This window comes from Columba livia, chromosome 16 (assembly GCF_036013475.1).
Source record: "Columba livia isolate bColLiv1 breed racing homer chromosome 16, bColLiv1.pat.W.v2, whole genome shotgun sequence".
Lineage (NCBI taxonomy): Eukaryota > Metazoa > Chordata > Aves > Columbiformes > Columbidae > Columba > Columba livia.
Window position 1 is genome coordinate 1,014,622 of NC_088617.1, and position 25,646 is coordinate 1,040,267.

General features: G+C 44.5%; 1 protein-coding gene across 2 annotated transcripts; it reads left to right on the forward strand.

The window, feature by feature from the left end:
• The first annotated feature begins 3,256 nt into the window (after nucleotides 1-3,256).
• On the forward strand, nucleotides 3,257-25,428 carry SLC9A8 (solute carrier family 9 member A8). 2 transcript variants are annotated; one of them, XM_021287940.2, is made up of 16 exons: nucleotides 3,257-3,548; nucleotides 4,145-4,323; nucleotides 5,431-5,511; nucleotides 10,268-10,326; nucleotides 11,977-12,060; nucleotides 12,804-12,905; nucleotides 13,417-13,451; nucleotides 14,058-14,201; nucleotides 15,375-15,513; nucleotides 16,312-16,417; nucleotides 17,431-17,547; nucleotides 19,040-19,122; nucleotides 20,779-20,890; nucleotides 21,196-21,416; nucleotides 22,477-22,623; nucleotides 23,907-25,428. In XM_021287940.2, the coding sequence occupies exons 1-16, from the start codon at nucleotides 3,364-3,366 to the stop codon at nucleotides 24,012-24,014; spliced, it is 1,902 nt and encodes a 633-aa protein (XP_021143615.2). In that variant the 5' UTR covers nucleotides 3,257-3,363; the 3' UTR covers nucleotides 24,015-25,428. The 2 variants fall into 2 exon arrangements, with proteins under 2 accessions (XP_021143615.2, XP_064887870.1); XM_065031798.1 differs by lacking the exon at nucleotides 3,257-3,548 and adding an exon at nucleotides 3,581-3,706.
• Nucleotides 25,429-25,646: the final 218 nt, after the last annotated feature.

Genomic DNA, 25,646 nt, shown 5'->3' on the forward strand with positions numbered 1-25,646 from the left:
ACTTGAATCAAGGGTGACTGTTCAACCGCCCTGAGATCACCACAGTGTTGATAGATAATACACAAGCTATCCCAGACCTCTCCAAGGCCACAGACTGCCATAACTGCTCAACCCACTCCCTAGAGTCAATCTGGCGTGCCCTTGCTCTTTAGAGCCTGCACTTGTAAGAGAAAACAAAGTCCTGTGCCTGTAAATTAGCACCTTGCCCCGTGTTTCCAGCACAAGGTTACAGCTGGTCACTCATCTGTGCCTGCCCTCGGTGTTCCACATAGCTACCTACCTAAGCTGCTCCGTATAATTTAAGAATTAAAACTAAACACTATGCTACCTACAGCCACATCATCTTAGATGAGCTTAAACAACTGTGAAATTCCTGTGATCTATTAAAAGCAGCATTCATTGCACGTGTTCATCAACAGATGCTCAGTAGCTGTGCATCAGAAAACCACAAGTGAGAAGCAAGGTGAAAGGCCTCCTGCCAAAATGATTCCTTCCTATTGCTACCAAGTCCTTGAAGAACCATCCGTACGGTGGTGCCAGGCCGGCGTTCGGCTCAGCGGTTGTCTCGGTGGTGGTGAGCCTGCCTTAGCCCTGCTCAATGGCAACAGCAGGTCAAGCAAGCAGAGGTATTTCCTGCTGATGAGTCAGAGGTGAGACATGAAAATCACCGTCTCTTCATGCAGAACGTTTTAGACATTATAATTTGATATCACTTGTGGTTACTTCAGAGCGTGCTGCTCCGAGGGCTGACACTTCATTTCGGTAGAAATGTGACCATTTCCAGTAGCTGACCAACTGCACCTCCTGGTACCTGGGGCTTCTGTTCTCACGCAGTCGCTTGACCCAGCAGCCCTTGATCCTCCAGCTGCTCTGATCCTCCTCCCTTTTCCCTTTTTTATTTCTTTCTCCTTCAGATCGTGTGTTTTGTGAGGTTCAGCCCTGGGTTTTTTCTCTAGGTTCCCAGGGCTCCCCTTTCCTGGCTCAGTCCTCCTTCCCTCCCCACGGCCCCGACACCCAAGTGTGGTTCCCCCTGGCCGGGCCAGCAGGCACGGGGAGGAGCAGGTCAGCTCACATCCTGACCGGCTACGCTGCGGTCGTCCCTTTCCAACACCCGTCCCTCATGATTAAAAGCACATGACGGCTACAAGGCCAGTAAAACAACGCAAGCGCGGAGTTTCCTGATCATGCCAGCTGAAAGATTTAGGGAACAAAAAACAAGCGAGAAAAAATGAGGCTGAGGCCAAACCAAAAATCCCCAAACCAAAACAAAAGCAAAGGAAAGGCAAAACAGTTAAAACTTCTGGCCTTCGTTGCTCGCCGGATGACCCGCTCTTCACGCCAAGCAAAACTCCAGGGACTAGAAAAGACAGCGTTAAGATTTTTCCCTGCACCAGCGTGGTACAGAACTGACCACGGCTGTGGCAACAACTGCAGCAGCCCACGGCAGCAGGTGAAGGTCCCGCGGGACCCCGGCCGCGCTCGGTCCCCGACCTGCACTGCTGCGATGGCTCTTCTTCCACCATTTGCTTTGAAGAAACTTTGCCCTTGCAGCCCAATGCAGCTGCCCCTGTCAACCTGCAGCAGCACAGGTGTAAGACGTGGAAGAAGGGAAGGGAAGACAAGCCAGATTTTTTCTGCGGTTTTCAGGTGGACAAGACAAGGATCAGGAGGGAAGAGCAGGGTGCAGAGCAGGGCAGCTCCATCGTCCCGTGTGTCCCAGAGCATGAGCCGTACTGTGCGGAGGAGAGATGCACGTGGCCCCGTTGCCCTTCTCAGCCACATTCCCACCTGTTTTCTCCCTCAAACCCTTTCAATTTAACTTCTTGCGTTTTCACTGGCCTGCCCAGAAAAGCAAAAGTAAAACCCCCAAAGTTATTATGAGCTAAAAAACATGCAAATTTGCAGAAGATCGATTTCTTTTTAGATATGTTCTCAAGGGAAACGCTGGTAGTTCACTTTTAGCGCTTCCAGCCATGTGGAACGACCTGCACCAGCCTCTGTTCATACTGAAGCGACCCTCCATACCCCTCTGGTGCTGTGACACAGCACAATCAGAGCACCTCAGAAATCCTGAAATCGGCCAAGGTTTGGGAAACTTTGAATTTATATTTTTGCACTGAAATAAAATTAAAAAAAAAGGAAGTTCACAAAGAAATTTCCCGTGTTTCATCCTCTTTATAGATCAAGCTTCGTTATTTACGGATGAAGTGTTGTTCGTGATCCCCACTCCAGAGCATCATGAGCTGAAAATCAAAGCGCAGAAGTGCCGCAGCCACGGCCCCCAGATTCCACACGGAGTAAGGACTCATCACCTCTGGGATCCAGCTCGTGCCACCCTCGCCCCACCGGCACCGGCGAGCTCTAAGTTGCCCATGATGTGTGTTGGGGGGAAGTCACGCACCCCCAAACACTACTGAACGGAGAGAATGAGTTAAAGCAGATGGAAATTAACAGATTGTCAGAAATGAGCCAGTGTGGAAAAAATAAAAGATCGTTATAACTGTAAGACTATCTAAGTAGGTCACCACAAAACCACATCAGAAGCCGAGAGCGGAGGAGGAGGTGTGGGCTCAGTCTCACCGCAGAACCGGCCGCGCTCCGGCTCGGTCCCTGTGACACACACACACACAAACAGCTGCTGCCAGGTCTCACTTTCCTTTCAGAGGTCTGACATGTCCGTATCTACTGGAACGCCTTTTGCTTTCATGTAAATGGCTCACACCAGTGTCAGTGCGTCTGTGCCACGAGTCTACACCCTTATTTTGACTAAAGTGCATGGCTGATGTTCCAAAGGGCCTTCAGAATGTCCTGAGGTACACAGACCAACACGGCTGTTTGCACAAAACCCTCTTTTTTCTTCAGAAAGTCAAACCAGAAGTGAACAGAAATGCAGGTGATGCTGTCACACTGTTTGTTTCCATAGTGCCCGTCGCTCCTGCACCTCAGACCTCCAGCGGCTGGAGCTGTGCATGTCCGTAAGCACCTCTCTAAGCCGGGAGGTGCTCATTAGCCCTGTTCGCAGGCAAGAGCTGATGCGTGGGAGAGTTCAGACCCAAGCCACAACAGCCCGTGCCAGAGGAGGGCACGTGAAACCTGCGCCGGGAGAGGCCGACAGCTGGGGGACATCTGAATCCAAGGGCACTTTGACACTGATTTTGAGGCTGTGGGTTTGTGATTCAGCTCACTGCTGGCTGGGAAAACGTTCGTTTGACGCTTTTTGCTTTTCTGCAAGGCTCGTCTCTCGGTCTCGGTCGAGCGGTGAAAGCCGACCGCGGCCCAGCTGTGCCCTTCCCGGGACGCCGCACGTCGGGCGCGTCTCGTGTAAAGTAGCGGGATTTGTTTCGCGCACCATGGGACGTTTTGATGGGACGCTTGGGCGCACACCTGCAGTCACCACCTTCTGCAGCAACAGCCCTGCGCCGCTGCGGCCTCGGGCTCCACCGAGCGCAAGGGGTGGCTGATGATCCGGGCTGGTGGCACTTGGGGGACACGGGGACATATGACGTCACGCCAGGGCATGACGACATCGCCTCATCACGCGACAGCAGGTCAGTCTCACGTGACAACGTCCCCCTCCCCCCCCCCCCCCCCCGCGATCACGCGCACACATGCAGACCGACCATAGAGCTCCCGGACGCGCTCGCTAGAGCGCCGCCGAGGAGCCTCCCGGAAGTGGCTGCGGGCGGGCGGGCGGCAAGATGGCGGAGTGAGTGTGGCGGCGGGCGGGCCGGGGGGTGACCCGTTCCGCGGACCCCGCTGGCGGGAACCGCTCCCCCGGGGCAGGGCCGCGCTGCCGTGTGCCCGGCGGAGGCCTTTCCCCTCAGCGGGGGCTGGCGGGGTGGGGGGCAGTGGTTGGTAACCCGACAGGTTAACATTCCCTGTGTCAGCTGTTCCCGAGCTGCAGCGCAGTGTCTGCTGCCTGCAGTGAATCGGGGTACTCGGCTACAATGAGCTCCCTGGGTCTGCACTTCCAGTGTTTATCTGTGATCAGAGACTGCTTTTAAAAAGCTACTGTAGCGTGTTAGTCGCTAGTACAAATTCAGTGTGATCTGGTGGTTGTATCATGTGTGCATGTCTTCAGCAGGCTAAGTCGTTATCATGCTTCTGCCATCCAGTATAATCGCATATTATGTTATTCTGACAGGTCTGCAAATGCCACCCATGAAGCCATCAATGTCACCCTGCGCACTACAGTGGCTGTCACCACCAAACTGGTGGTACCTACACCTGCCAGACCCATCCTGCCGGTGCAGACGGGAGTCCAGGCGCAGCAAGAGGAGCAATCCAGTGGCATGACGATTTTTTTTAGTCTTCTTGTGTTAGGTGAATGATAAGCTGCAAGTCTTTTAACCTCTGTTAATCGTATTCTGTGTCTGAGGACACAGGCAAGCTATCAAAATCGTTAAGCATTTTAGTTCTCTGGCTTTCTCTCTGTGAAGTGGAATATTATACAGGCACAGGGATTTAGAAAGTTGGGTATAAAACTGCCTGAACCTCCCAAACCTGTGGAAAGCTGAGGACCATTGCAAACCTTTTCACCATGGTCTCAAAGTGCAAACAACATGTTTAATTGGCGTCACCCTCTTTAACAAGCACATGGCACGTGTTCATGTATGAAAAAGACGCTGTCAGAATACCCCGTGGTGCTTGTCGCTGTCTTTGAGGGCCGCGTACTAGACATGTCAATTAAATTCTAGCGCTTCTGGGCAGCCCTCAGATATTTTGTTATATAAGCCAACAGAAGGCAGTCACATTTCCATGCACAGGTACTAAAGTTCAGTACCTATTTTACTGGCTTTCCTTACTTTCTTACATTCCTACAGGAGTGCGATAATATCATGCAGATTGCCATAATTACATCAACATTGTACCTACACAGGTGTTTTGAATGGCTCATGTATGCCCAACTTCTGGCTAAGTCTGGGCTGTTTTCTTTCTTAATAGGCTGTAGTTATCTCGGCATCTGCGTAGAGTAACGCTGTAGTCAAAACTGTAACAAAAACAAAACTTCACTGGCTGGGTAAGGGTTTGTATGTTTTCCTTTGTGTGTGTGTGTCCTTGGTTCCTCCAAAGCAAGCTGCACTGAGAGACCTGTCTTCTAAGTGGTTACTCTTTCCAGTAGCCAAAAACAATAGGTTTGGAGTTGACAGCACTGCACAAACTTCTGCAAATCGTTTGTGTATTTTTTTGGTATTTTTAGAACATAATCTTAACTCCTAACATTTGCCTTAGTTATTTTCGGTCATTTGTAGGTGCCTGTATGTACTTCAGTGAGAATTAGGTTGAACTAAAATTTGTTTACTTGCAGTAGTGGATGTCTGCTACACCATTAGGAGATGTTTTGCTGCTTATATTTTAGAAATATTACTTTAAAGTATATTTAATTCTCTTCTGACATTTCTAAATCTACATTTTTTTTTTCCTTCACAGCTATCTGCATCATATTGGTGCATTTACTGATAAGATACCGACTTCATTTTTTACCAGAGAGCGTGGCCGTTGTTTCTTTAGGTGAGTAACGATGACATTTTTATGTTGGGTTTGTGTTAATTCAGGGATTCTCACTAGTCTGTATTTGAAATAATGCTCTGTTGTGTGTTAACCGCCAATAGAGAGATGCAGAAAACTGGATGCAGTGAAGAAAACAACCAATTCATAGCATTAAATTCATGGAAGAAAAACAAGAAACGAGCATATGTGCAGAGCCCAGCCAAATCCTGGCACATACAGGCACTATAGGGAGGTCACTACCTACGTGCTTTGGTAGTTTTCTCTATGTTTGCGTCCTCGCTGGAGGGCAAGATCCTGGCAGCGAGGCTCTGGCCTTCCCTTCGAAGTGGTACATGTGTTTGCGTTAGTTTTGGTAGAATCACGTCTGCATATGTGATTTTAATCTTGCTGGAGACTGTAGTTGTTTCTGAAAACTTGCCTGGACTGCCAGCTGCTTAACGGTCCCTGTAGTACCATGACAAGAGCTCTTCCTGTGACTTGAGCTGTAAGAATGGCACCCTTAATGAAGATCAAGTGCTTAATTAATTTGAATTAAATTTGGAGTATTCCTAAACCTGTCGTTTTATGTTATGGCAATTTCATTTATTTGTATGTTGTTGTTCCTGGTTTATTAATGTGTAAATGAGGAGGAAATCAGGCCAAATACATTTGTTATTTTCTCTGCGTGCTGTCTAACATAATATTTAAAGAACCTGATCTAACTAGTCCCAGCAACGGCTTTTCAGCTGTCTCTGTAACTTGTTTACAAGAATCCGTGGTATTTTTGCTTCTATTACTAGTGACACTTTCAGCGACAGCCATTCTAAAAATACAACGGAAAGAGAAAGGTGCTTAGCTATAATCCTGATGTGGCGTGGGGAAGTGTAATACTTGATGAGCAGGTAGAGTTTTTACTTTATTGGTGCCTTCTCTCATATTTCGTTACTGTATTTTCAGACAATTTCTGGATGGGAAGTGAGCGCTGTGGTGCTTGTCAGTACCTTATGCTTTCTGGAAAACAAGGAGCTTCTTGCATCTGGGGTGCTAGATTGAGAAAATCTTTGAGCTGTTACTTAGCAGAAAGACAAACATACTTTCCTGCAGGTGTGACTCCCTCAAGTTTTACATAACTGGTTGATGCAGACCGCATCACATAACTAGCACAGTAGAAGGTATTGGAGCTCAGAGAGATGCTCGCTTGCAAGGCTCTGTTTGAGTTTCAGTATTTCTGCGCAGCTGAACACCGTATAGAATTGTAAGAGATCTGCGGTAGTGCTGGTATGGGTTTCCTGGGTGTTGCACGCACACCTCGTCTTTACCGGAGCAGGGTCCAGCCAGCTCTGGTGTGTTTAACCTTGTGTCTGCCACAGTGTGACACACAAAGATCAGCGGTGCTGCGCATCGTGCTGACTTTGTCATCCCCACAGGGGCCGAGCGGTGTTTGAGTCACTACTGACACCCTTCTCTTTCCTTCCCTTCTTACGTTATTGCCATGGACAGCTGAGATGCCTTGGTAGTATGTCCTCCAGTGTCTTGAAAGGTTCCAAAAGGACATTACTATTCCTTCAGTATCCCTTCTCTTTGTATGAAAAATCCAGGTGAAGGGTGTTTATTTGGCTTCTAATCAGGTTAGTTACCATTGTTATTAAATAGCTAACCTAAATTTACACATAATCACCAACTTAAAATGCAGCAGTAAATTGATTGCTCTTGCTGGCATACTTTTGGATTTTCTTTACCGTCGTTCCTTGTATTCTGCCCCAAGCAACCCCTGGGCAGTGCTGAGCTGAGCTGTTAGGCAAGCTTGTGTCACTGCTCCTGCTGGGCTGTGCACACAACGGCAGAGGCACAGCCATACAGGCGTTCTTCTCTTTCTGTTTCTTGTTCTTGACATCTCAGCAGCAGGACAAGTCCCAACAAAAGCTTGTTCACTGAACTGGTGGGTTTTGCGCTGGGGTGGTCACCGCTTCTCAAGATGGGTAGGAAGGAGCAGCATTTCATCTCTTGTGTTTTCACATGGGCGTATGGGAAACTTGGGCAGGTCGGTTTTCGGTGTAAACCACAGCGTAGCTGCAGCCTGTCTCCCAAACCAGACAAGATGATACCAGCAAATGCAATTCTACTAAGTCAAGAGAGTGTAGCAACCCAACTAACAGATGTCCTGTGTCACTTAATCCTTATTTATTTAGCTTATTGACTCAGCCATCTTTAAACTACTGTCAGCTCAGTTGACAGGACACGGCATCTGTATCATCGTTGGAATTGCCAGCTAATTGCTGCTCCGTGAACCTCTGTTACTGGTAATGATCTGCACAGCTGCAAGAGCACAGCTTGAGTTTCAAGTATCCGGTTTTGCTAGCAGTGCCAGAAGTGAGGTGTGTCCCATTTTCATTTGTAAATTAAGCAAACGTTGTCAGGCAGTCATTGAAGGCTAATAAATACGGCAGCAGAGAAGATAAGGATGATTTTCACAGCTGTATTTCCTCCTATTGTCGAAGCTGCTCAGAAGCTTTTGGTTTAGTTTTTAGGGCACGTCGCTCTCCTGGTAGACAGGGCGGGAGCGCAGTAGGGCTGGATTTTGATCTTCATCCATAAAAGTTACTGGAACTAGTAAAAATAGTTGCCAGAAAAGTTTTTCTCTGTGATTTGTTGCTGATTTTTAACATGTTCTCAGGAGAAAATAAAGGTTGGTTGTAATAAGAAAATTCCTGTAACATTTTCAAAAGGATGAGGCTTAGATTAACTCGTACAGACTTGGCTTTCCAATTAGTCCCTTGACAAAACTGACATGCCTGATTTAGTAGATGGAACCAGCTGAATAAAACCTGCCTTCATTAATCTAGTAATAAAAGAAGAGTAGTTTGTAAGGATGTGTGGGGCAGGTTTTAAAAACCAGTGTTAAAGTTTGATTCGGCTGCTATTAAACCCTCTTGGTGGTGCATTATTTTGTGGAGCTCTGTTTCATGACACTGCTTAGCATGATCTTAGTTTAATAGTGCTGTTGTGTAGAAGATGCAGCTAGAAGTAACTCATACGATTCAGGCTCATGCTTTTCCCTTAACCTCTGCTGTTGCCTTTCAATTGTGTTGTTGTTCACTTAACTGGTGATATCGCAGTGGGACCTGTTCTGTCTGTGCTGCTGCTGGTTGGGTCAGCTTGTGGTTAGCTCTGCCTCTGAAGAAGAGTTGAGAGCAGCCGTTTGCTTCAGCCTCTTGAGCAATAGGACGGGGTGCCCAGCCTGCAGGCCAGCAGCCGTGGCTGCCGTCCTTACAGCAGTCACCCTGGGGCCCTTCCACTTCAGCACAAGTGGGGTCAGGGATTCTCTTTTCTGTTAAATCCCCTCTCAATATGTTTATGTGAGGGCTCTCGGTGCTAATTCATGAAATACTGAAAGCTTTTTACAGGAAGTACACTTCCTGAAGTCTGCGCTTTCAGATATATAGACTCTGCTTGTTGTGGTTTGGTTTTTCCCACAAAAAACATCTGGTTAGATGATACGAGGACTGCCTGTACCAGCTGAAGACAATGTTGCTGCTCTGCAAGGATTAGAAGTGTTGTAGGCCTGGGTGTCTGACGCAGCTTCCATCGCAGAATGAACGCCTGGCTGTTAGTACTGAGACGTGCGTTTCTGTGGCATGCGAGTGGCTCTATCTACAGTCTGTCCTCCTTCAAAGAGCAGCAGGCCTTTGATGTTCGTTCACTAACGATTTGCTCTTCCTTTCACACAAATCATTTCATGGAACTGTTATTTCTATCCTCTGGGACCGATGCCTTCACATATTTTTGTATGAAAGAAGGCTTAAGCCTCATAGCTTTGTGTGTATGACGCATCCATCAGGAGTAATCCACGTGATGCTATTTGTGAGAGTCTTTTGATAGCTACAGCATGAGAGAATCAAAACATGTGAGTTCCAGGAAAGCAAACTTGAAGCTTTTCAGCCACTTTTTGCACTTCATTCAGCGTATTTCGCTTCTGCATCCCAGTGTTTAACGGTGGAGTCTCCATTCTGTGAATAATAAAACACAGATCTGGAATCTGACTAAAGACAAATTCCTCATAACTCCTTGAAAGCAATTAATGACAGTTCATGAATTATCTTCACAACTTCCAGAAGAAATCTTGTTAGTGTGGAGTTTTCTGTCTTATCTGAAGATGCATAGGAGGAAAGAGCACAATAACCTTTCACCATTGACTTTGCAGCACTCTTAATAAAGTTTTTGTTCTTAGATCAGTGTTTCTGCATGACCTAAAATATGAGTAATTCATTGGGGAAATAGTTCTGCCAGTGTCTCCACCCTGATCAGAATTTGTTGCCTCCTTCATTGCCAGTAATGCTGTGATTTCATTGAGACACAATTCGCCTCCCTGGAGCAGACAGATTGCTCTTGAGCTGTGTTAGGGCTGCAAATAGCATTGCAGTGACATGGGGGTTTCGTGCTCTCACACCGATGGCTGACTCACAGCTCCCTGCTTCTTTAGTACGAAGGGTGGGATTTTGTTTGAATGCGACTTAGACGAGAAGCGGTTTTGAGCAGTTAAACCCGTTACCGTGACGAGCCGGCGAACACAGCGCTCTGGATATGCGTGCTCGGTGTTTGGACATCCCGAGTGACCAGCTGCTGTGCAGGAGCTGTGTAATGATGTACCACTTGGAAACTGGCGTTATCAGACCCAAAACCATTTTGTGGTTTTTGTGATTTAGGAATGAAAGACTTGCTGCTGGAACCAGCGATGTGTTTTGTGACTCTCTCAGAACGTTCTCTCCTTCTCTCCTAGGTATCCTTATGGGAGCATTTATAAAAATCATAGAGGCTCAAAAGCTGGCCAACTGGAAGGTACATTCGAAGCAATCCTTAAATATTTTAAATAAGACTGTTTATCCACATAATCAAAGCAACGAACTCTTCACTATTCCCGCTTTAATTTAAAACCTTGCAGTAGTTAAATTGTGATTGTTGTTTCATAGGATCAAACAGTTCATTAGGATTAGATCCATGTACTGATAGAAATCACAGTGGTTTGAATTGCCAGTTTCAAACAGGATTTGCCTTCGCAAGCTGAAAATCTTGGTCTGAGTAGTGAATTTTAATCCTAGCTTGCAGCTTAATATTTCTTGGCAGTTATTTTCCTAAAGGAAGATATTTTTCTCCTTTGGAAACCTATGCATTTTAATGTATTTTAACAATCAGATGTAGCTTTTAAATTAGATATTATACTTCTTTATTTTTGTCAACTAACTACACTAATCCTGTGTACGTTCATTTAAGCAATTACAGAGTTCTAGAGTCATGTTGTGATATTTCATTTTTACATATTTACTTTTTAGAAACAGTGGGTGGTGCACTAGGTTGTGTTTTTTCATTCCTAATTTGTGCCTAATTCTTGCCTCCTTGTCCAGCTCTGCTTTAAGGGCTTTTAAACAGAGTAATTACCCAGGTACGTGGGTTTTTGGTCTCGCGCAGTTACTGTGTTGATGGAAACGAGATGGTGCGAGCCATCGACACGCAGAACTGTGCGCGCGGAACAATGGGCCAGAGCACTTCAGTATAAAGGATGAGTTTTATTTCCTAAGCCCCCCAATCCTTTAAGATGATTATCGCTGGTACCAGCAGGAATGAGACTTTAAAGAGATGAGTGCTTCTTTTTTGAAAACCAGTGTTTTAATAGAACAGTCGATCGGCTGTTTAACCTGGATTTTAACAAATTAATTGTTGCTTACAAAGCGGACAAGTCCTGCTGTATTGGGAGCTGTGGGGCCCAGCCTCCCGTGCTCGGTCTGCTCGCAGAAGATAGGAGGCTGCGCACCTTGGGGTACAGCTCCGTAAAGCAGCCGGAGCCAAGCGATGAGAGAGGCGACAAAGAGTAAGGTCACCAAAAACCAGCATCTTTCTTCGCAGTAGGTTTCATTTATATCACTCTGATGGTAAAAAGAAACCATCAGAATAGTACCATTAAATTACAGGCATAAACTACATTTGCCAGGAAGAGTTGAGCCTCAGACTCTTGGTATGTATCTTGAGCCTGTTCACCTGCAAGTGTATGAAGATGACCTGATTTCTTCTTGTCAGGTGGTGAGTTTTCTAGGGAAGCTGTACTTGGTCACAGTCATATTCCAACCAGCGGCCAAAAAGGTTCCTTGACAGTCCTTGCAGACTTTGTGAGATAAAATGGGAATAATTCTGGTGGAAACAGAACGACTTTTCCTGTGCCACAAATGACCTGTTTTCTGTGCAGCTAATTTGGAGACAGTAATTTAAAATAAGTAACACCTAGATTCTGTTACTGCATTAAACACCCCCATACAACAAGAAATACAGCAGCCCTGGAGTAGTTTGGTATTCGTCAGTCTTTGATTTTGTGATAAGAAGGGAGAAAGATCAATGCCATTTTAATTGCCAACTTTTTTCAATCATTTCCCTTTTGGAAAATCTGGTGTTATTTCAATAATTATTATATCCTTGAAATGATACATTTTTGTTTTGCAGGAAGAAGAAATGTTTCGTCCAAATATGTTTTTTCTGCTTTTGCTTCCACCTATTATATTTGAATCCGGATATTCGTTGCACAAGGTCAGCCACTGCCAAACACCCATTTTCCCTGTTGAGGTTTTGTTTGGAACACATTCTGCTCTTAGCTATCTTCATAAAGTTTAGAATAATTGCATTAAATTCCATCATATTAATCATTGGGGAATTGAGAATGCAAAATTTAAGCCTCTTCAGCCCAGTGTGCAGGGCATGTGGCTTGTTATTGTTGAGTGCATGTTGGTGGGGCGTTGGGTGCTACGCAGAGGTTGTTCTTGGTTGGAGAGGTTCTTCCCTCCTCAGGGCTGCGCAAGGGCTGATGTGGAGGAGCCACATAGGAAGGAGTAGGGTCAGAAGGGGGAAAGGTGGGGTGACTCCACGCCTGGAGAAGAGGAAGACGTTGACCAGGGTTTCACCCCGTGCCTGTGTTTCCATGGGCATTTCTCACAGCGCTAGTCCCAGCTTAAGTGGTTCTGGTCCTCCCTGGGTGCTGCAGGAGAGGGACGGGCAGTGGGCAATAGTGATACCGTGAACTGGTACCAACACTGACGACTCTTTCGTACAAAATCACAGCCTGTGATACGGACAAGTGAGTGGGAGGGAGCAGGATCCTGAGGCAGGTGCTGTGGATGTGTATCCGGGGGTACTGGGAACCAAACTAATGAAGCTTTGTTATTGGAGACAGCATTGCGCATCAGAATCTAGTTGAGATGCAAATCCAAGCATGAATTTTCCCTCAGATCATTTACTCAGAGAATTTACTAATTTACTGTATTATTGTATTCCAGGGTAATTTTTTTCAGAACATTGGTTCCATCACTCTCTTTTCTGTATTTGGCACTGCAATATCAGCTTTCATTGTAGGTGGAGGAATTTATTTCCTGGGCCAGGTAAGAATAACTGCTTTGAAGCACTTAGGTTTATCCAGCTTGCTCTTTCCAAGTCCATTTTTCAAGAGCAGACATACATAGTGAAAGCAAATTCCTGGGTCCCAAAGTCCAGCTCTGCTATCAGAGGCAACGTTAGAGAACCCCTTCCATAAATATAGCATGTTCCGTGTTAAAAGCAATTAAGACTAGCGTGGAGTTTTAGTGTTTTTGTATTGATTAGATATAGACATACGTAATTGTATTTTCTCTCAGACTTGGTTCTGCTAGGCCAGACAATTCAGGTTCCTGCTGCTTTGAGTGCCCCAGTGACTGCTCACCCGTGTCTGCTCCAGCTTCATCTGCTCTTTCTGATTTGGGGTAGCGGAGGCAGCACTGTTAGACTGCCCAACAGCGCTACTGTGATTGCTTTCATGATAACGAACTTAGGATTTGATAAATAGTTTCAGTTTTTGAAAACAGCAGAAAAACACAGTTGACTGTGATTTTTTTTATGTTTTACCTGTTCTTTCAGGCTGATGTAATTTATAAACTCAACATGACAGACAGGTAAGCTCTTGGGGAAATGGTGCAGTGTATGAAACATTCTTCAAGACACCTGGCAGTGGGAATGCACTGTATTTGGCCAGCTCTTCTGCTTAGTGTTTAGATTGCTGAGGTTCAACAAGGTGTATGAAACTAATAAATAGATCAAACACTTCTAAACCCTATTTATTACACCCTTATTTCCTAATAGCGCTCAGTGATTTTTCTAGACAGAAAAGATAACAGTTTCTTTAACCAACCTTTAAAGTTGGTGTTATTAGTATGCATGGTAAAGGTATAACTTCCTCATCCAGATCTTCTCATAAAAGAAAGAATAAGTTTTTCAGTATCAATAATGTAGACTTTTCCACAACTTGGCAAGGGATCTAGTCTGGTTTTTAGGAGTACACCCCCCTACCTTCAGATGAACTTCATTCCTGGTTTATTTGGGTTTTTTTGTTTGTCTATTGTACAGCAAGCACAGCAGTTTTCTGTTAAAATCCATAAATAAATTGGGTGGCAAGCGAAAAACAACAAGTAAAATGTGTTTGTTACTAGTTGTTCATATGGGCTTACTAGGTACATATGTTTCTTTCACCTGGTTTTCGTTTTTCTTCTGTGCTCTCCCAGTTTTGCATTCGGCTCTTTAATATCCGCAGTTGACCCTGTGGCTACTATTGCCATCTTCAATGCTCTCAACGTGGATCCCGTACTTAACATGCTGGTTTTTGGAGAAAGCATTCTCAACGACGCAGTCTCTATTGTCCTGACCAAGTGAGTGCGTTTGAGCTACACGTGTTTATGGAAACAGCAGCCACATTATCGTCTGATCATTAGTTATTCAGATACACAGTAATTCTTCTATCTCTATTTGGAACAAATCACATATTTCTGGTGTAAAGCTGAATTTTGTGTGATCCTTCTTTAGTAAAACCAACCAATAACACAAACTGTATAGGCAGAAGACAGTAAATGGAGGTTTAATTAACACTCAGTGCCTCGTCTCCTTGGCCCCAGATAATGGGTTGCTTTCCAAGTCCATCCCATTACCAGCTCCTTTCCACCTGAGGGTCCCTACAACTGAGGACCAACGCGTGTCCCTTCAGGCTTGCACAGAAATAATGTCCTTGCCAAATACACAGCTGCGTCTCCCGGATCATTTGCGTGTACCCACAGTCACGCTTCAGTTTGGGGGATACATCGACATATGTGCAATAGTTTTGTCTTTATCTTGGCGCTGTCGCAGGGAAGAACAACATCCAACAGCCTTATCTTTTGCCCATGATAATTTTGGGGGACCGAAAGAGTAATTTTTCAGTTAATTAATTGCTTTTAATACAGTTGCTGTTCTTTTACGGCAGCCCACGCAAGGCAGCAGCAGTCGGAAGGAGCACTGGTTAAAATCCGTGTCTTCTGTGCATGGGATTCTATGAAATACGTTCCTGAAATTCAAAGAGAGCTCTCCCCTTTCCTCCTGGGAGCTGCTTGGTTTTTCTGCAGTGACCTCCTTGTTTCTCATCCACTCCTGAATATTCGATGAGAGGTCTTTCTGTTCATTTGTTCTTCTCCGAGGATCTCACCATCCATCTCTTTTCCTTTTCATACCCAGAGTTCTTAATGCGTTTTCCAAGTTTGAGAGTAGTTTTGTAATGCTGAGCATTATCACAGCCCATTTACGCCATTCCGGGGATTCTTCAGAAGAGCAATGCTGGATTTCCAGATTCTTAGCAGAATTAGGTTTCCCTTTGGGGATTACACCGAGACTTGATTTAACATCTTTTGACATCCCTCTTGTTACATGTATCACAGTAAAAGCCTTTTAAGAGTGGTGGCAGCAGAGAAATGGAAGTCTTTTTTGTTGTCGTTCTCAAAAGACATTTGGTATTTTTGGATCCAGGCTTAGAATTTATAACCGGTCCTTTGTGTTTATTTTTTAATTATATCTAGCACAGCAGAAGGTTTGACAAGAGAAAATATGTCAGATGTAAGCGGATGGCAAACCTTTCTACAGGCACTGGGGTACTTCCTTAAGATGTTCTTCGGCTCTGCAGCGCTGGGCACCCTTACTGGGCTTATCTCCGCATTAATATCCTTTTTGAGCTTCACTGATACACGTGTGTAAACTGCTGAACTTTAACATTGTAAAGGGATTTTTCTTCCCATCTTCTCCAGCATTTCTTAGGGGATATTTCTTATAAGACGTTATTTTGTCGGCCAAGGATTTTTCTAATGCTCATTTTGTTTTTACATTCGTGCACATGGGTTTGTATTGAAGAGTTGCATCAAATTTTTATGAATATAATTAAGGTCTGAAATGCTGTATAGTAGCTTAGATTATGTGCATTGGAGCGCTATACAATATGGTAATTGCTTTGTAAATTCAAAATGTATTAATTCCATTTCAATACCGATCCATTTTTACAAGCATATGGCTCCTTTTTTATATACATTAACCAGTTAATTAAAAAGAAAACAACAAGCTGCTTTTCCCAAGGGCTTTTGGGTCAGACCAGCTCACCTGTCCCCGTGTGTCGTACTCAGGCAGCTGAATTCAGCAGCTCTTCCGTTTGGATGTACATGGAGTTCTATTTTGCCTCTTCCATGGATTGGTTGCTAAACAACCCAGAAGCTTCTCTGCTGAGATAAGGAAGGATCTTTGTTGTAAGTCAGACACCTTTGTTACTCTTCAGAGCTTGTTCCATGTTAACACTGACCTCGCTCTAGATAATCCTTTGTGTGAGGCTCGTACAACAGTTTTTCACGCTGTCTGAGGGAGCCAGGTGCTCATTAAACATAATCATTGCTTTGTAATGGAATGACACAGGTTTCAACTTTTCTTTGGATTTCGTTTTATGTAGTTTTTCCATAACTTTTTCCCATTCACGTGCTGAAGCACATTGATTTAAGGAAGACGCCCTCCCTGGAGTTTGGGATGATGATTATCTTTGCTTACCTTCCTTATGGACTCGCAGAAGGCATCTCACTCTCAGGTGAGTAGCAAAGTTAGCACGTGCACATTTCTTTGATGAATTTAGAGATGAGGTATTATTTGTGCGTAAGATGGCCCCTGTTTTGGTTTACGCGTTTTCTCATTTAACTTGTGCTCCATTCTCTACTTCATGTTATAAAAGTGTAGAAAAAGTAATTGCAGTTTTCATAAGAATTAAATACCAGTATTGTCCCCAGTTACCTCTAACAGAATTCAAATTGCAGCTGCACATGGTAATCTCAGCCAAGTTAGCTAACTTATCCAACCTCTGATATGTCTTGAGCAGCTAGTGGAATAGGTCAGAATTCAGATTCTTCCCGTAAATAACCAAGAGCTGGGAAGCAAAGTAGATGGAAAAGTCCCTAGCACAAGATCGAGGGTTCGTGAAATACAGTGGAATCTGAGGTAGCTGTTCTGGCCTCCCGTATCGGCTGCTGTACCTCCCTACAAAGGTAATTTTTGCCCTGGATTCTGAAGTCTCAATGGCTTTTGTGATTCACAGATTGATAGAAAATGGGGGATGCGCCTGTGTGTGCTGCTCATTCCTAAGTTCTTATGGTATAAGATGGGGTGCACTGTACCGGCGTGGATTCGCAGCCGTGCCCCGCTGGTGCGGTGGGTGGGCCTGGCTGGCCACGGCTGGGAGAGCGCTGCGCTTCCGGGAGAACCGATTCATGCACCTCGCTACCCTCTGTATTCTCAAATTGTATTCATTCTTTTGCTCTCACCTCTCTATCCGTGAAAAGCAAGAAAAACACTCAAGAATCAGCTTTTTATTTCCCTCACTTTCATGGGAAAATATGCCATAACAGGGATTTATTCTAGCTTGCAAGTGACCCATACTTAACCTCCCAGGATTGAATATGATGAATGGAATGAGACCAGTGTGAGTAACAATGGTAGTGGAAACCCTGCCTGCTGCTTTGTAAACTTTTGCGTTACTAAGGGCTGTGAACACAAATATTTGCCCAGCGTGAGCTGTTATTCTGTTGACTGCCACATTCGTATCTACAGGTATCATGGCAATTCTCTTCTCTGGCATCGTGATGTCTCACTATACACACCATAACCTGTCCCCGGTGACACAGATTTTAATGCAGCAGACACTGAGAACTGTTGCTTTCATGTGCGGTAGGTGCTACCTTTAGTATATATCTAATAGTAATAGTTTATAATTGTGTTGGCCTGACGTGGTGATTCTGATGGGAGCAGCAGAGGTGTGAATTTTGTTCTAGTCGTTTGTGTATCAGCGGAACGTGTCTGTAAGAGCAGAACTCCCGACCGTGGGGGCTGGAACGCAATCCAAAGGCACCTTTCCCACCGTACTGGATAAAACGTACAGTACCTCTCTCCCCATCCTTCAAGCTCCTGCTCAGATTTGCCACAAGGCTGATAACTGAACCGAGATCTCTGGTATATTCCTCCAGTATAATACGGATTTTTAGCCCTGTTTTTTTAAAAAGGTTTGAGACATAAGAAGCTACTTATATAAACAACAGCTTCACAAACTGAGAAGTTTATGGAAGTAGTAATACAAACAGAGTCCCATAGCATTTCTGTTTCCTATTACAAGCCCAACTTGTGAAGAAATGACGCGCTTCTGTATTACAAACACACCCCTGTTTTTCAGGGGATGGCATGAATCTGTTTTGTATTGTTTGCAGAAAGATGCATTTGGAGCATTGTCAGGGAGTGGCCTTGCTGGAAACTAAACCACTCATTACCTGAGCACCAGTAACTCATCAGGGTTTGGTCTTAATCTATTACAAAAGCTAAAAAAGCCGCATATTCATTCAAGTCACTGTAAAGACGTTATTTAAGATAGTGTGTAATTTTGTACATGTTAGCAGCAGGTTTTGAACATGCTAATGTAAGTAGTCAATACCCAAAGCATGAACAAACAATATCTTATACCACAGTAACTCAGATATTGCTGCTGTCTGTCCAACACCTCCCTGTTTTTAACCACCTTTACAATACGGAGCTCACCTTGCTGGGACAGCAGGGACCGACGGAACGTCCTCGCCCTTCGGTTCTCTGATGGTTGTAGGTTGGTGCTGTGGAAACAGAAGGTTTGGATTACTCGAGTCATTGTGCGGTGCTGGTACTACTTCAGATTTGCAAACATCACTTCTAGAGAACATACAAGGGTTGTTAGATCATACAGTGCAGTATTTTATTACAGAGAAAGTCATGAACTGTTGCTGCTTGTAAGAATTTAACTTCTCAAATACTTTATAAGTGTTCAGCTTGCAACATACAAGGTCGTGCTCGACGTTTCAGTTTCATAGGGAATCTGATTCAAAGCTCCAGAAGTCATCAGTCACTCCTGCAGTTTGTGTTCTGCAGCGTGTGCCATGTTCAAGTGAAAAACGACTCAGTCTTTAGGACAAGGTTTTGCCGGCTTTGTTCACACACATCAGTAATTTACAGCTGGGAAAAGCCAACACGCGACGGGAGGCGCTGTCTGCGGCAGCAGGAGCGGGAGAGCCCGGCCTTGGTGCCTGTTTTGTGCATTCAGAAGTCAGGAAATACATACTTTATGTACCACATGTAGTAACTTATAATAGGAGTAAAAAAGGTTTGGGAGTCATTTATTTAAGATGTGATTTCTCTTTTTCAGAAACGTGTGTGTTCGCATTCCTCGGACTGTCCATTTTCAGTTTTCCCCACAAGTTTGAAATGTCCTTTGTCATCTGGTGCATAGTAGGTATTGACTTCCTTCCAACCTTGTTCACATGCAGTTTAGGTATTGGGAGGAGGGATGGAAAAACACCTTACAGTTAAAATATTTGAACAAATTCCTTATGTTATATGAGAATAATTTTATATTTTTCTATATTGCACAAAGTTGACTCTAACAGCATGAAAATAGTCTTGTTCTCAGTGCTTTGGTGTACATATACATTGGCGTTCTTTAAGGAATTCCAGTTTGCTGGTATTTTTAAGCCCTTCTCTATAAGACTCTTAAAAATAAGGAAAAGAACCTTGCTTGGTTGGACCCTCTTAGATTTATTAAAATCAAATTAATCTCCAAAGATGTTGAGATTGTTATACATGCCACTTTATTCCAGAAACTGTTTTCCTGGAAGATAACCTTGAGGTTTTGTTTATCTTTAGCTTCATATGAATCATTCGTGTGAATGGGCAGTTTGTAGAAACTACAGTTTCAAACTGATACCAAACTCTGCTCCGTTTCTTCACGCCAGGACTACAGCTTTTGAATCTCATCTATTGTTGCAGTTCGTCTACATCACCCGGTTTAGTCCATACATCACTTTGCACTCTGAGCTCACCTCCTCCTTACTCAAACTTTTTCCAACGTGTATTCATTCTGACTCAATTCTTCATTCTTTTTCTTTCATTCTGTATTTCAGTGTAGCTCTGTGTGCTGGCACTTTATGTTTCACAGGGGTTCCTACACCTGCTGCTGTTAGAATTGTTTCAGAGAGACCTGAAAAGCAGGTTCTCTTTGCAGAGTCAGAAAGAGGGAAATGCGAATCCATTTCCAGTCACATACAGCAACATATACTAGCACATTTTATTTCATGGTTCGAGGGGAGAATCGTTATCTACAATTTACAGATAGGGATATCTGGGGAACCATTCTCGCTGCATTACACCCAACTTCCTTATCTAATACATACCCAAGGTGTGACACTTCCTTCTGTGTAGTATTGCCCTCATGGGCGTAATGCAAATGACATGATTTTGGGGTGATTCATAAAGGCAAACAGTGCAGCCCTTCAAGGACCCTGCTGACTAACTCCGGGATATTTATCTTACCCAGCTCTGTTTGTGGTGGAGTTTAGAAGCAATGCCCTTGTGAAAACCCCTGCTTTTCTGAGCTACACTCTTCACTGTATTTGTTCATCGTCTGCCATTTCATCCATTTTCTCTCTCAAAATGTTGCTTCAATGCGTCATATATTTTATAACCATACCCACGGAAGAGTCAAGGAACTCAATTATATGCTATTAGTTTGGCTTCTGGCCTTTTTCTCTGAGGAACAGGTCTGTGGGGACACAAGAGAACCATCTTACTGCCTCTGGGCTGCTATGCCAAGGGAGCGGTTAAGGGAGTGAGCTGAGAACTTCTACTGAAAGCAACTCTTGGTCTCCCCAGAACGCCTCTTGGGTTCCGATTTATTTATTGTATCGGACCTTTGCCAGTGACAAGTCGGGTGTAGTTTCAGTTAAACAGACAAAGTGCTAAACAGTTAAATTCCACGTCGATGTATGCTGAGAGCTCTCTGTTTGGCAGCACGCTGACTTGGAAGACGTGGAGTGAAAAGGGTGCAAGTGGGACCTACACGAACGTGACACATCAAATCATCTTCTGCTTTTTCTCTGGTTTTTTCAGGTTCTTGTTCTGTTTGGTAGAGCAGTGAATATTTTCCCACTCTCCTACTTACTCAACTTTTTCCGTGATCATAAAATCACCCCCAAAATGATGTTTATCATGTGGTTTAGTGGTAAGTTAAAGCTCAAAGTACGGAAGACTGGAAAAAATGTTGTATCGTTTTCATTGTGTGGGCTGTTCTGGGAGGAATCGGTTTCCATTATGGAGCAAAAGTCAACGATTGCACCGTTCTCAAAGCCAAGTGCAGTAGGGGTGTTCTCTGCCCTTTGTGCTGGAGGACCAGCAGAGCTCAGATTGATTTTAGGGTAGTAACCAAATGAGAGATATGGAATAGTATAGGATCATAAATTTTCTAAAGATAGAGGATTCCTGTTGAGTTATCAGGATCTTAACTGATTTACTGTTCTCTCTGATAAGGTTTACGTGGTGCAATTCCCTACGCCCTCAGCCTCCATTTGGGCTTGGAACCAATAGAGAAGCGCCAGCTGATCGGGACAACCACCATCATCATCGTGCTGTTCACCATACTGCTGCTGGGGGGAGGGACCATGCCCCTCATCAGGCTGATTGACATCGAGGACTCCAAAGCACGCAAGAGGAACAAGAAGGATATTAATCTCAGCAAGACAGAGAAGATGGTTCGTTTGCAGTTTTTAGCCAGATGATCACTTTTTAAAATTTGTACATTTTTTGAGGAAAGACTAGTACAGTATTTTTTACTAAAAACTAAAACTAAGGCCATCAAAGTGTCGTGGGAAGAAGCCAAGCAATATCCTTTTAAAAGATCTTGAGAACAGAGCTTGGTTAGTGTTTAGACAAATAACTGTTTGGACAAAGGGAGGAGAAATGAAGTCTCTTAACATAATCTAATTATAAATTGATCCATACAAATTAAAGTAACCCCTGCAAAAGCATAAAGCAGATGATAGAGGATTGAGTCACGTACAAAGGGAAAGTAGCTGGTACAGTGTGAGTCATGAATTAATCAGAGAAGGCAGATGGGAATTATTTTGAAAAAGCCAAAGCAAAGGCCATGAGAAGGTGGTAACAACAGCACCCCCTGTCTGGGTTTTATTTTAAAGCAGTTTCTGGCTAAGCAGGATGCTGAAGAACACCAGCAGCCAGTCTGGAACCTCACGTGCAAGAGGCTGAGGTGACAGTGTCCAGAGCGTTTGCCTGGTTGTCCCCGGACCATCAATCGATACACACGGGGTGTCATTCTGGAAGGTCTGAAGAACAGCTCCTCTTGGCATGAGGTTTCAGAAAGCTTGCAGTCTTCAGAATTAACCTGCTCTGTCCAAGCAGGGAGGTGCATACAGGAAGAGCGCAGATCAGGTGTGTTCTGATACAGAGCTTATTTTTAGTGAGACAAAGACATTAGACTGTTGCTTGCTGGATAAAATCATTATCCAGCTCACAACAGAAAACCTGCACATTAGATATCTGTTCTCAGTGATAGTAACAATACAAAATACAGAGCGTTGGAAGTCCTCTAACTTTCAGCATGAAAAGGGAAGCCAAGTGTCTCCAGGAATCAACAGCTGGGCAGATGGACGCAGCCGTGAGCCCTGGGACACTGGGTGATAACTGCCGTGGGAACTGGTTGTACGAAGGGAGAACGCAGAGCAGGGGCTGGAGCAGGAGGGAGGGATCACCGCCATATTTCTCACATTATTCTAATATTTGTGATCTTTTTAGGGAAATACCATAGAATCCGAACATTTATCAGAGCTCACAGAGGAGGAATATGAAGCCCAGTACATAAAGCGCCAGGACCTCAAAGGCTTTATGTGGTTTGATGCCAAGTATTTGAATCCTTTCTTTACCAGAAGACTCACACAAGAAGTAAGTCCATCTCGTTCTCTTGAAGAAAAGGGACTCTGGTAGAATTGTCACTTCTATCTGTACCATTTGAAGCTCATAATGTAGCCAGGCAGCCTCTACGTGAGGAACAGCGAACCATCTAATATGTTACTTGTGCATATGTAGAGCAGCTGTAATGAAAAGCTGCACTGGAAAATTGCAGGTTTGATTAAATGAGCATCTCTCAGGGCACAATTAAACTTTAAAAGGTGTATGGATTTATTGAACTCCCCTCTAATCTTGCAGAGTATCAGGAGTTATTAGTTACGACTAGAAAACTGCTGCAACTCATGCAGGGTTTCTAAAGTGCTGCCACCCAAAGCGGGTGCCTTCTGCTGTGTTCCTGTCAGTTCTGGAGCTGCCCTTTTCTGCAGAGCGCAGGTGTTATCCTGCAAACACGCAGCAGAATTGCAGCCTTCGCTTTTAAGGCTTCACTGGGAGACCAAGACTTGAAGCTGCAAATGCAGAATGACACCTGGCTGAACACGCGGCCCAACACGAGCGGCTCGGAGGCGTAAGTGCTGTGCCTTTTCCACTCCGCACCTCAGAAACCTGAGACTCATTGGCCGTATAGTTGTTGGGTTTTTTCAGTTTGCCATAGAATTAAGCACTTTTACTGCGGAGTTGATCGCTTTGTGTAAAGTTTGCACATTCCATCTTCCTGGCCTGCACAAACATACTATCTTTCCTCTTATTTTGTACCTTTTTTTTTTTTTTTTAATAAGAATGCTTTTCAGCACTTTCCCACAAAAGGCATTTTTTGAAAATCCAAAAAGCAACAAGAAACCAGAGTAAGCGTTTGATTCATAGTTGGCAGCCAAAAGCACGGGCTGCCATCGGATGGCAACCAAAGGCTAGAACAGCAAGTTGTAGGGCACAGACTCCCCAGTGTCCCCGGGCACGGAGGTCAGAGCTGGGCTGGCCACACGGCCACAAGGCTGCCGAGAACCCCCACCCGGGGCTGCCGAGAACCTCCCCCACCCGGGGCTGTCGAGAACTCCCCCCCGGGGCTGCCGAGAACCCCCCCCGGGGCTGCTCTGGCTGGAAAACACACGGAAAGATACCCGCCATCACAAACTTTGTCTGTGCAAATAATTACCGATTGAACACTTGATAAATATTTTCTGGTAGGAAAGAATTGCTTTGCATGCCCAGACACCAGGAGTGGATAATTTCCTAAGGAATGCACTAAACTACTCTTTCTGTTTTGCTCTGAGTAGTGTTGTAGCTACATGACAAACTTTTCCGGTTTGCTTTTGCCTCAGGACTTGCATCACGGGCGCATACAGATGAAAACCCTCACGAACAAGTGGTACGAGGAGGTACGACAAGGACCCTCGGGCTCTGAAGATGATGAGCAAGAGCTGCTATAGCAGAGCAGGGAAAAGCGCAACCAGGGTATCATTAGAGCATCAGGAGGAGGATTTAAGTATCAAGAGTCTGACTGCACAAAAGCTGGAAAACTACGAATGAACTTTGATTTCAGACACGTCTTGTGCTACACGTTTAGGTGTGAAACGGCAGATGTCCTGTGCTCGATGTGACCAGTTGGCGATGGAAACCACAAGTGTCAGACACTGGACTGAACAAATAACCCTTTGTTCAGATTGTACAGCAAAGCAAATTTAATGCAGCCTATTGAAAAGCAGAAACATCTGCCATGAAATTATTATGTTGTTTAAGGGGGGGTCTTCTTTCTGTTACAAAATCTGCTGTAAACATGCTGAAGTACAGAATTGTATGATTCTGCAAGACAATGAATTGCACTTTAGGTTTATATATATATATATAATGTATATACATACACATTCACAGCATGAAGAGTCTTGACAGTTTATACTGTGAATTTGTTTCAGCACTGCTAAGTGAATCGGACTGGAATAAATCTGTTGTTGATGGGATTTGCACGTGGTGGGTCCAGAGGAGCTGCATTGCACACACACGGAGGCACCTCTGGAAACTGCTGCTTTTGTCACTTGAATTCTTTATTTCTGTTTGATGGGATTTAATTTTATACTGAAGTATCTCATCCACAGTACTGATTAAGGTTCAGGGGAATGGGGGTGTATGACATAGTACAGAACTGCATTTGAAATTCTAGTTTTGATGCTTGTTTTTCTTTGGCCAAAGCCGGTTGCAGTTGGTTTCTGTGATGGGCAGTTGCACTTTGGTTTCAGACCTTAAAGAACAGGAGCTTTTGTTTCGCCTGGTTGGTGAAGCCCTAACACTCCAGACTTCACTCACGGAATTTCCAGGTTCCAGCGGAAGCAAACGCAGCGTTTTCCATATTATTCACTTGTTAAACTGAACGTGGACATGAGGAAGATGACTCCACAAAAATCTAATCCGGGTACAGAAGGGTTAATATTGCACGTTGGTGAATGTTGGGAATTGCCAAACAGCTTTCATTAAGCTATCCTGTTTATTAATAGGGTTTTTCTCTTTTCTTACACTGTTTCAAGAATCATCAGCATCGTCTCACATTTTGTACGCGGCCGTTCGCTCAGAATTGCGCACACCTAAACAGACACGGTGTTTGTTGCACACTTGCCATGGTTACACACACAGCACTTCCCTCTCTCTGCCAACCCCGATTCCTCATGAGAACATTCACTGTCAAAACGTGAACCGTAATTCCGCACGTTAACCCGACACGCAAGCGCACGCGTTTATTTCTGGAAGCGGGAGCCTTACATATTTTTTCGTCTGGTTTTGCTACCAAGGTTTTTAATCCACGGCTTATCCACCGGGACGAATAAAAGTTGGAGAATGTGTTTAGAATCCCAACCTCATGTTGTCTGAGCAGTTTTTCACAATATCACAACTTGCTCCAGGGCTCCTGTCGCCCCTTTCCCCACCCCCTTAGTGCAAAGAGCTTCTCATCCCAGAGACAAAACGCACCGGGGTGGGCTCCGAATGGGCATGAACTCGGCTCCTGGTATCGGCCAGAAAGAAATCGGTGCTTGTTCGTGCTTAGGAGAGGATGTGTATTAAAAATTAAAATA